The sequence below is a fragment of the Pteropus medius genome, unplaced genomic scaffold (assembly GCF_902729225.1).
Source record: "Pteropus medius unplaced genomic scaffold, Ma_sr-lr_union100, whole genome shotgun sequence".
Lineage (NCBI taxonomy): Eukaryota > Metazoa > Chordata > Mammalia > Chiroptera > Pteropodidae > Pteropus > Pteropus medius.
The window spans coordinates 499,636-511,339 of record NW_024351733.1 but is presented as its reverse complement, the minus strand read 5'-3'; the positions used below and the strand labels follow the sequence as shown (position 1 = coordinate 511,339).

The following is an 11,704-nucleotide window of genomic DNA, read 5'->3' as shown; positions in this document are numbered from 1 at the left end:
GGGTCAAACTCTGTGAATTTCTGCCACCTTTGAGAGGATGAAACATGCCTGAACACTTGTATGAGGGACATTAAGCACAAGGGAAAACTGAGATTTTCTCCTGGGTCAAGCAGTTAGACAAGACGCAATAGAAGGACACTGACTTACTTGTATCTTGCTAACCAAAGGTGGCATGTCTATCAATAAATAATTTTTCACCTTCTGGAAGGACTCCAGAGACTTTAGGAAACTGATCCCCAGTAGATACTTCAGAAGAAGTGATTTCCATGCTCCTGAATATTTCCTCAACTGTCACTTATAAGGGAGGCTTTGGTTATTAACCACATAGGTAAGCTCATAGGTGTGTGTGTTCAGTGTCCAGTCTTAGGGGGGAAAAAAAAAGCTCATTAAAATTCTAATGTAAATATCAGGGTGGTTTCAAAAACCCCTCTCTAACTTCAGTTTTATACCCCCTAATTAGTAAGTTCTGTGATATACTGGACCATAATCATAAGGTGTCAGGGAAAACATTTTGAGAACCTGGTGGAGACTCCCTGTGGGTGGCCAGGCCTAAATTTCAATGTCAAAGTTACCTATTATGTGGAACAGGATGTTGCTATCACCGGGATACATGGTGAGGGATGGGACCACTAGGGAGTTGGAATGCTCTAAGTCAGAAGGAGGGCAGGTGATTCTTGTCCTCTTTCTTGCATTGAGGACAAGGTGTGGCTTTTGGAGTAAGAGTGAAGAGTCAGCCAGTGCGTCAAAGTTCCAGTTTCGACAAGAGGGCACACGGGGGAAGACCCGGGGAAGGGCGCTGTAATGCAGAGAGGGGTGAAGCTAGATAAAAATGCCAGTTCCCAGGCAGAGTCATCAAAGAACCCTGGGGCATAGGAGTGGACATACCTAGTTAAATGAAACACAGCGGCCACATTGTGTTTCTGATTTCAAACTTCCTCCTTTAAACCTGCCTTCAGTTCCTCGGCTACAACATCCTTCTTTTTATAACCTGAGAGGCAGTAAGGAATAGTGAGAAGAGAAATTAAGAGACAGAAGGTCTAACCCAGGCTGAGAAGAGTGAAATAGAAGGGGCTCAAGATGAATTCAGAGGTCTAGTTCCAGCTCTGCCATATACTAGACATGTGAAATTGGGGACAAGCACACACTCTTTGAGCCTGAGGATCTTCATATGTGAATTTGATGTGATAAAGCCTGCCTTCTAGGACCGTTGGAATGAATTCGAAGTATACAAAGTACCTGGCACAGTGCCTGACATGTTTTAGGACTTGAATGAATGAGAATTACTGCTACGATTGTGTCGACCCCAAATCTTACCAGCCTCACCCGTATACATGTGTATACCAGTGTGTTTTCTAAATATAGGCTTTCTTAGATAACACACTGCTACAGGACATAGCATCCAAATCAGACCAAAATGTTCCTCAGCAAGCAGAACTTTGTAGAATCTTCCTCTCGGAGTTTATGTTCTTTAATTTGGTTGTGGGAATGTCCTCACCAGCTGGATGTAATTCAGATTTCCCAGAATTGGTGTCAAGGACCAACGTCTGACTTCCTTCCAGGCTGCCTTTTGTAAGGGATCAGAATATGTCACCCCAAAACATGTCACTTTGGCATATTGGTTATTTTGAATTAAAGGTACTTGAGGAACAACAGGTACAGGAGGCACACTCTGACCCTCCTGGGTCCCCCTGAAAGCAGGAGATAAATCTCCCATATGAAAGATGCCCTGAAACACCAGGAAGATAGAAGCCATCCATATCACCAGAGACAGGGGTCTTAGGGCCTAGAAGACTGTATAAAAAATCTTGTTACTTCTTCACCAATTTACATCCCTAAGCCCAAACCACTTTACCTTGTCAATTTTTTACAAATTTACTATTTCTTTATCTAAAAGGTGCAAACGTTTCTTGCTTTGGTCACTTCTTTGAGTCTCATATCTTTGAGCATCTCCTGTACCTACGTACATAATTAAATTTGTTTATCTCTTGTTAAACATTTTATTACACGGTGGGGGGTTCATAGCCAAGATACCAGAAGGGTAGAGGGAAAAATATTTTTCCTACCCTATACCTGCCATCCCAACCCCCCTCCCATGCCTCTATTCGTTCATGGTACCCCTACTCAAAATTTAGCCTTTGTTTATTGTTTGCCAAATTACACTGAAGAAAGCTTAAATTTCTCTTGGAATGAAGAGGGCACTGACTCTCTCAGGCCATGGCAGAGTGCCCGCCTAGTGGTTTCTGGGTGTCTAATCTCAAGGGAGTATCATCTCTTGCTCAGAAAACTCCTTAGAGATAATACACATAAACAGAACAACTATTTCGTGCACTGTGTCCCACTGCACGGGGACAGGAAGGCAGGACACCTTGATTCCAGTACCAGGTGTGAATTTGACTCTAATGTGCTTGGGATCCAAAGGTAAGAGTTTACAGCAGTTTGGCATTACAGACCTCGGGTTTCAACCCTAGACACCCAATCTGTGTGTCTGCTCCCTGCTCATGGTGCCCTCGGCCTCATCCGGCCCAACATTTACCCTAGTTTAGTTGGAAATTAACTCTCACCGAAGGACTTCAAGTTTCCCCAAGCCCCACACTGCCATTCCTAACTGCATAAACACTTTGACAGTCTCATGTGGACTGTCCACCTACCTACTCACACCTCGTTTTACTTCTCCTTTAGGTATTTATTAGAAGATCCCACCGTGTCCTTCAAGGATTTTTTTACTCGTTTTACTTCTCCTTTAGGTATTTATTAGAAGATCCCACCGTGTCCTTCAAGGATTATTGCTTCCCTATGTTACAATTCAATGAGCAGGTCCTGAGTTGTTGAATTCCAGCATTCCCAGTACTGGTGCAGTGCTTTCCAAAGATCAGCTGTTCAATGGCCATTTGGGAAAGAAATAAGCCAGAGAGCATCAGGTCTGATTTATTAAGATTTATTTCTGCTACATTCTTGAAAGAGCTAAGCAAATACATGTACACATCACTTACTTTTACAGAACAAGCCCTAAAAAGGATGAGAAAGCCAAGATTTCAATATGATTTAGCTTTTCTTCTCTATTTTTCTCTATTAATCCCAACTATTTTAAAGCTGATTTCCTTTATATTTCCAAGAAAAATCCCTATAGCAGTGCCACATTATCTTATTCCAGATGACAACGTAAGATGGATAAATTCACAAACTATTTTCCAAAACAACAGAACTCTCACTATGAAACCTCATTAGAGCATGAAATGTCTGACCAGTATCATTCACAAACTTGGAGATGTTGAAGCTACTTAAATCTATACTAAACAAATATCTGAGTAACACACGTCAAAACATATAATACATTTTCGAGTTACACATATAAAATAGGAACACGAGGTGTACCAGCACCAGGAGCCTCCTTCGAATTGCCAGGCACTGGATGTGTGTCCCCATCAGCCTCATTTAAGGTCCTTCCCTTGACTAACAATAGGTCCTGTGATCAGATGTGAAGAATAAGCTTCACCCAAAGTTCAAGGAACAGGAAATAAGGCCATATCTCAGCCACACAGCTCTGTCCAGGACTTGCCAGGGATGACAGCAGGACTAAGCAGAGTTATGTTTGGCTCCTGACTTAAGGAATGGGTGGTTTGCTCAGCCCTCACTCACGATCTTTACTTTGGCTACTGCTCAGACCTGTCCCCACCTCCTGGTTCCTAATGCCACCCCTGCCAGAAAAGGGCCTATTCTCATTGAGACAACTGGGAAGGAGAGACGAGATGGGCTTGTCTTGGGGTCTTCACCTGTAAGCCTGGCATGGCTTGGGACTCTTTTAGACACGAGTTTGCCCATTACGGTCAGGCACGCTTACCAGTGAGCGAACACTACAGAAGAGCAACTGGCTGTCTCATCGCGCTATCACTGCTCAGGAACTCCCAAGGGTTCCCTGTGATGTGCGCGACCACCCTTTCATGTGGTCAGTTTGCCCTTGAGACATAACACAATGACACGTGCCAGGGCCTGGGACCCTCCACCCACTGAATAATCTATTTGGAACAAATCCGTCACCTTCCCGGACCCAAAGTAGCAAGGGAGGGGTCACCTCTGGCTGCCATCCCTTCCCTGGGCTCTGGGGGCTGACGGCAGGGCAAGCGGCTGGAGCGCCCTCTGCCATGGTTTGGTTAGTCCCATAATACTTGCAGGTGCTCCTCAAATTGAATACAGGCTGGTCCCATGCCCCTGCCACCTATTACCTGAGGCACCAATTTCCAATGGAGGCCTTCCTCTCTGAAACGTCACCGTGGGAGGGCCACCTCAAGCACAGGGCTACCAAGGCTGAAAAAAGGGGCGAGGCACTGAGCCACACCCTCCGCCCCGGGGGTCATCGCAACCCCAGAATTCACCGGGGTCGACGGAACCCTAAGAATTCACCAGGGTCCTGCCAGGAACTCCAGCAAGGCCTGGAATTCCCTGCTTTGCGCAAGTGGCACTGCCTACCTCAGGCTAAGGGCTCACCTCTCTCATAGTCCAGAAGCACAAATCAGCAACATTTAGTCCGCCCCTACACGGGGCCACCCTGGGACTCCCGGAGCCTACCAGGTCAGTCAGACAGACCCAGTCTCAGGGAGGCCACCACTATGTGGAGTAGGTAGGGGGGTCTCCTCAGTCCTTGCTCAGGGGTAATTTCAAGAAGACTGGCAGGTCTAAAGCTCTCACTCCTCCCCAAGCCCAACCACCCCCGCCCCACACCATACCTTGGCATGTCATGAAAGGAGCCTTCCTCAGCTCTCCAGAAGTGTGGGGTAGTCGTCTGAGCCTCCCAGGCTCTTCAGACAGGCCCAGGTTCAGGGGGAGGCCACCACTATCTGAGTGGGTGGCCTCTCGATCCTCTCTCAGGGGCATTTTCATGAGGGCTGGAAGGTCCAAGGCTCTCAGTCCCAATCCCCCGCCCCATCCCCTCACGCATGCGCAGAAAAGCCATCCCATCGGCTCTCCAGAGGAAGTATGGGGTAGTCACCTCGCAAGCCTCCCAGGTGAGGGTGGGGCTCTTGTCTAGTCGACTCCCTCTTTTCTGTGGTGGGCGTTGCCCTGAGTCCTCATTTACAGACCCACCTGACACCTGACAGCACACGGACACCGCCTTGCCCAGGTTGGAATCCACCGCGCCTCGGCTTGAAGCCCTCTCAGTCCGCACAGTCTGAAACAGGATGTTGGGGAGCGGGACTTCCGGTTACCCTATCTGTGGCTTGCGCCACCAACCGCAGGGGCGGAGCTCTGCGCACCCTGCTGTTTCCTGGTGGAGGTGGTTGCTGGTCCCTGCTCAGAGTCCTCACTATGACTTCTGCCAGTCCCCTGGATTCCTCCCTCCGCTGAGCCAGTCGTGCCCCTCGTGCCAAGGTCCTCGTGACCTTGAGAATCCTCAAGAGTAACTGAGGAGATGCTTCATCCTGAGAGCAATGCCTAGGCTTTTAGGGCTGAAAGCAGGCTTTGTCCCATCTCTGTGAACTGACCCCCACCCCCAGCCCGGCCCCGCTTATTCTCTGGTGTTGGTCTCCTTTGTCCTCATCCGTGGGGGTTCTCTCTTTTGGGCTTCTTTCTCACGATGTAAGGCCTCCTGGGAAATGCCACATTCCCAGCAATCTCTTGATGGGGGCACTTACCGCAACCCTTGAAGAGCTCAGACTGGGTCTGTCCCAGCTATAAAGTCAAGTGGGGAAATCAGAGAACAGGGTGGGCAGGGGCCAGGACAGCTGGTGGGCTGTCAGAGAAAATCATACTCATGTATTCCTTCTCTTCGACTGTCAGACTTAGTGTAAATTCTGTTCTAAAATTTTTACTTTGTACAGGGAGGGACTGAGGTGAACGACTTTGAAAAGCGCTGTTTGTTTGCAGTTATTCAACATTGTGATACGCAGAAATCACATGCAGATGATGAATGTTATCTCTCTCGTTGCATTTCACAGTTCCCTTATTTTGCTATTATCCGTCTGGTTATGTTTTCCTGTCCAGCTTTGAACAGTGGAGTGGGCTTGGCTCAGATATTCTTTCCTTGGGTCTTGGTCTTCTCATCTGTCTAGTGTTTGTGTCAAGGAGAGCTAGCTTGTTAAAATGTGTGGAGTGCTTTCAGATCTTTTTGTGCGATTTGGTGAAGCTTATATAAGATGCTGATTAGTCTTTGCCTGATTATATGGTACAAGTGGCCTCCAGACTTTATCTGATCTAGGTGGTTTTGGACCAGAGTTCCACTTTATAATCATCCATTAAAATTTTCTATTTCTAATGGGCTGTCTTTGCATGTTATATTTTGCTAAAGAATAGCATTTCACTTTGGTATTCAAATTTAAAGTTGCGATGTTTATAATAAATCATTTTTGATGGAATTTTTAGGCGTATGGTAGTGTACCCAAAACAGAACAATGAATGCTTGTTTACCTGACACTCAATGTGACAGTCACCAATAGATGCAAGTAGAAGCCTGATCAGATTAGTTTTTTGTTTTTTGTTTGTTTGTTTGTTTTTGTTAGTATATTTGTTCTTTGGCAAGATCACTCTAGAGGTGATGTTCACTATTTCCATTAGGAAGTATGTAATGTCTGCGCATCCTCCATTTTGGTGATCTTGGTGCTCTGATAATTATGACCATTATCAATCTCCATTAAGGGCTATAGAATGTTAATTCTCTCATTCTCTGGGTTCTTTTAATTTATTACCTACATTCTTCTATAAGTGGAAATGTTTTCTTGTCTGCCATTTGTTTATCTTGAGGTATTGTTATATTTCTAGTGTTCTCAGATCATATTTAAATCTCTGCACCTATATGTTATGTGAAATATTTAACTAATCTCATTTATTGTTTTTAATTGATTATACTTATAAAATTATCAGGATGTAGATCTTACTTAACAGAAGAAATAGCATCAATAACCTTCACATAGTCTATCGACTAGAGAGCCAGCAGCATTGGTCATTAAGGGCATCAATCAATCTGGAGTGGAAAGAGTGAAAGACTCTGGGGACATTTATTGTGTCAATAACAGGACTTGAGAGGATATGATCAGGGGAGAACAAGAAATGGAAGCTCTATATCTATATTTGGAATTCTGGCTCCTGACTATAAGGTCTCTGGATCATATTACTTCCCTGTACACTCTGAGATTTTTGCCCAGCCTTTATAGAGAATGGTCAGGGTCGCAGGCACAATGGAGAAGCTATAGCACAAGGTAGGAGCTAGGACAGGGGTGGACTGTCAGAGAAAAAAAAACACAGTGATCTATTTCCTCTATTTATCCTGTGGAATTAGTCTCTTTAGGACCTTCTCTTCTTAAAGGTGTACTAACTACAAAGTTAGAGACCGATTCTCAAGATTTTGTGAGCCCCTAAATTTCCAACATTATCTAACATTGTGTTATCTAACCTAGTGACTTTTTTAGCCATCTCTCACAATAATGTTAGGTAACTAGTCAGACATGAGCAACAAGGGGAACAAAGGAATAGGGGCCCAGCCTATAAACCACCCAAAGAACACCACAATGGTAGCAGAATCCTGGGTATACACATGCACACTAGACAAAGAATTATATAGCAACCAAGTGTCAATCAAAATGACCTCAAATGCTAATCACCTAAGAATGCCTTTGGAACTACCCATCATGGCCTAAATATAATGTAGACATCCCCGCTTCTGCGTAGTTGTTGTTGGTTGTTGTTGGTTGTTGTTTGTTGTTGTTGTTACAATGTTCTGTTACAGCTCTCATCCATGGTCCTCCTTGGGGTGTGCCTTGTCTTTTTAAAATATTCTTTTAATAAATCTTTTCTAAATCTCATTGACCTGTGCTTCTTCACTACATCAATGAGGAAGAACCATGGAGTAATGCCAGTTACACTTCTGTGACGTTATCCCCCTACTCCCCACCCCATGTCCCTAGGGCAACGCCGAAGTTCCAATCACCCCAACAGTAACACTTTCATTACTGGAGTTTACAATCTTGTAGAAGGCAAGTGCACATGTAGTTCTATTTAAGATTCTAAAAGGAGATAACTTAGGAAGATGAAGAATAGCAAGTATTTATGCAAACAGAAGTTTTTCAGTCCATATTGAAAGACACTGTGTTTGACACAGGACTTCGAAGACACATATTACAGAGGGTTTTGATGTGAACTAGGGCATAAAGAGTATGATATTGTAAGCACAGTCTACAATGTAAAAGGCATTTACGGAGTGATGGCATATTCAGGGAGATGTAGGTAGAGAAAGTCTTGGAAATTGTTAAAGAAAAAAGTATTCATAACACTTGTTAAGATGGTAAGGAAGACTATCAAGTGGGACTACTGTAGTAGGGTTTTGTAGTAGGAGAAAGATTGAGCTCAACTTCCAATATAATAAGAATAAGTAGAGATTTATAGCCAAGCAATATAGGGGTCAGTCAGTGGATACAAAATTAATAAGAGGAAACATCAGGAATAAGGTGTATGGTGGCTAAATCAACTTGGGTGTATTTTTGCTGCAGGTAGGCCATGGTGATAAGATACGAGGGCAAGGGATAAAAACATTGATCGGCTATCAAGAGTGGAGCATTTTCCCTAAACTGAATCAGCAGAATTCTTGTTAAAACCATTTAAATGGGCCAAGGACAGAGCCCAAGGTCAGGGACTAGTTAGAAAAAGGAATCGGAGGAAACTGACTCAAGTTTGGTCAAGGGAGAGTGCTAGGGTGTGAATATTTGTGTTCCTTCAAAATTCATATCCTAATCCTCAAAGTTGATGGTATTAGGAGGTGGGGCCTCTGGAAGGTGATTAGGTCATGAGGGCGAACCCCTTATGAATGAGATTAATGCCTTTTAAAAGAGACCCAGAGCACTTACTAGCCCTATCTACCATTTGAGGACAAAGCAAGAGGGTGTCAGCTATGAATCAGGAAGAAGGCTCTCACTAGAACATGACAGTGCTGGAGTCTTGATCTTGGATTTTCCAGCCTCCAGAACATTGCAGAATAAATTTCTGTTGTTTATAAGCTACCTAGTCTGTGGTATTTTGTTAGAGCAGCCAGAATGAACTAAGAGAGAATCCTTGTCAAAGGTCACTCCTTCCCTTTTTCCATCCTCCTTTCCTCCTTTCTTCCTTCCTTCATTTATTCCTCTATTCAACACATGTTCATTTAGTGCCTACTCTTAGAAACTGAATAGACAGAAAATATAAGTTGAGCTATAAAGATCACCATTCTTACAGCATATAGTTTGTTGGAGAAGAAGAAAAGGGTCTGTGATAAAGCATGACACACACAGTTTTATTTTAGATCAGCTGGTGAGGAAGGCCTTTCCATGTAAGTGACATTTAAACTGATGCTTAAAAGAAGAAAATGCAGTAATGTTGGGAAATTTAGAGTGATTTTGGTAAAGACTTACACATTTTAATTTATTCTATATGCAATAAGCTGTTAAAGATATTTGAAGAGAGAGGTTACATTCTAACAGAGTGAGTAGAAACTTGTGCTTAGCCTGAATATTAAAGAGGCCCCAGGAATTTCGACCATAATGAAGTCCAAACTCTCTTCCCAATACAAATGCTATTTTTTAAACCTACTGTCCACAAAATTTGTTGAGGACTACTGCCATTATGGCCCCAGCAAGAGATACAATTTGATTATAGTAGAGTACTTGGAATTTAAATGAAATGATAAGCTTGAAATGTAGGGACCTTTTTGTAATATAATTTGAAATTTTGGTAGTTTTCTTTGGATAGACAACCCAGACTCTGAACATTCAAAGACTCTGCATAAGAATGAGTACAATACCCAGTTAGCACCACAGAAGGGAGAATCCACATGTGAGAGGTGTGAGATGGCCATTACCCACACCAGACACTGTCATTGTTGTTAAACCTACTGGTATAAAATCGGTGTAAACAGTTTTCCTCCCTTTGATGAAAGAGGCAGCACAGTTCACTGTGACTGCAGGCTGCTGAACAAAATCAACAACCCCCACTTCAATATGAGTATGTAAAATGGTAGGCCTGAAGAATAACAAATAGTAAGTAATCATTTACTTTCTCCTTAGCTCATTATCTTCTCTTCTCCCTACTGGGTATAAGGAAGGCACATAAAAGATTGCTTTCAGGGCCTGCATGTTCAGTTGTACAGAATGTGCACTGCATATTTCTAGAAGTGTCATTTATTTTATTATTTCATTAATGGTGCCCCCTGTTTTATAGTGAACAACCGGTAGATCAATAACATATGGCAGGCCTGCTTGAATTGGCTTTCCTTATATATTGTGAGCCTTTGTGTTGCTTATTCATTTTGTGTTCTCTGTGTTCATTCATTTTTAGAAATAAACCTGATATCAGTTTCATCATTGGAGTCACAAAGTTCATCTTTAACTATATCTGTATCTATATAGCCAACAAGCAGAATATTATTTATGTAGGTGTAATTTTATTTATTTCTTACAACAATACTAAGAAGTGAGATTTTATAAATAAAGAAATTAATTTACAGAGATGTGAAGTAACTTGCTTGTGAATAACAACTGGACCATGGCTCAGAGAACAGTGTAAGATGGCTTAAAACTGGAGAAATCCTAGAAGCAAATAGAAAAGCTATCAAAGGTCTAAATCCAGGCAGAACCAGGAAGAAAGGAAATCAGAAGAGGGATGAGACCTTGCCAAGTAAACACATTTTTATTTCCATTATTAGATAGAAGCTACAGAAGACATGCAAATAATTCCCAAATGTTGAGCCTATGTAAGTGGGAAGGTTATGATTTCAATTAATCAGAATTTCACAGTTAGATTCAAAACACATATTTGTACCAAAGAATAAATTCCAGTGGATTCCATGAAACATACATATTTATTTTCATTTTCTACATCAATACTTTTAACCTTTTAACCCATCCTTCTGGTGAGAAAGAAAAAATACACAAAAATCTAAAATATCTTATCAAAAATTAATTATGTTTACATCCTAATTAAAAATTACTCTTTTTTTATTAATAGTTAAAATGATGATTCTGGACTAACACTAAAGCAGAATTGAAATGGCACACAAAATGGCACCTAGAATAAAATATTTCACTTGAAAATGATCAAACATGATTCAAGCATCTCAGTTAACTGAGATTTTACTAGTTCTGTGTACCAATGTGTAAAACTGTGTTTCCATTAAACATGGAAGAGTATAGTGGAAACAGCAAGAGCTATTCTGCAAATTTTGTTTGAATCTAAATATATTCTATCACAATGACTTTGAGAAAATGACTTAATTTGCCTCAGCTTCAATATCTACAACATGAGAATAGTAATGCCTATCTTGCCTGGGGCTTGAGATCAAATAAATAATGCAAAGGCAGAGTGTCTAATAATTATAGTTGCTCAGTAAATAGCTAGTGAAGTTATCATTGGTCTCTGGTGTGAGAAAACTATTACATAATAAAAAGATCCTTAATCCAGTATCTTGAAAATCAGCTGAATGAAAATAATTCTATGCCCTCACTTTTTTATTCTCACACAGATATTGCACTTCATAAAATAGGAGAGATTAATTTCTACCTCAATTGAAAAATCATCATAAAAGTTTTTCATCATATGCTACATGGTATATTAAATATAACCATAAAATCTTTGCTACTCTTCTCATTGAAAAGTAGAGTCTGATGCTCCTCTTCTTGAGTCTGGGCTGACCTAGTAGATTATCTGATCTACAGAATCCAACAGAAAAGATAGTCTTATACTTCTGAAGCTA

At 42.0% G+C, this 11,704-nt stretch overlaps 1 protein-coding gene across 1 annotated transcript in view; it reads right to left on the bottom strand.

Moving 5' to 3' along the window:
• Positions 1–4,828: 4,828 nt before the first annotated feature.
• The window catches only part of LOC120589020 (E3 ubiquitin-protein ligase RLIM-like), a 36,271-nt gene continuing 29,395 nt past the window's right edge, over positions 4,829–11,704 (bottom strand). The window contains exons 6-7 of the mRNA XM_039846416.1: positions 5,250–5,414; positions 4,829–5,164 (exon numbers count right to left, since the gene is read on the bottom strand). Coding sequence (XP_039702350.1) covers positions 4,829–5,164; positions 5,250–5,414 — 501 coding nt within the window. The remainder of the gene's footprint in view (positions 5,165–5,249; positions 5,415–11,704) is intronic.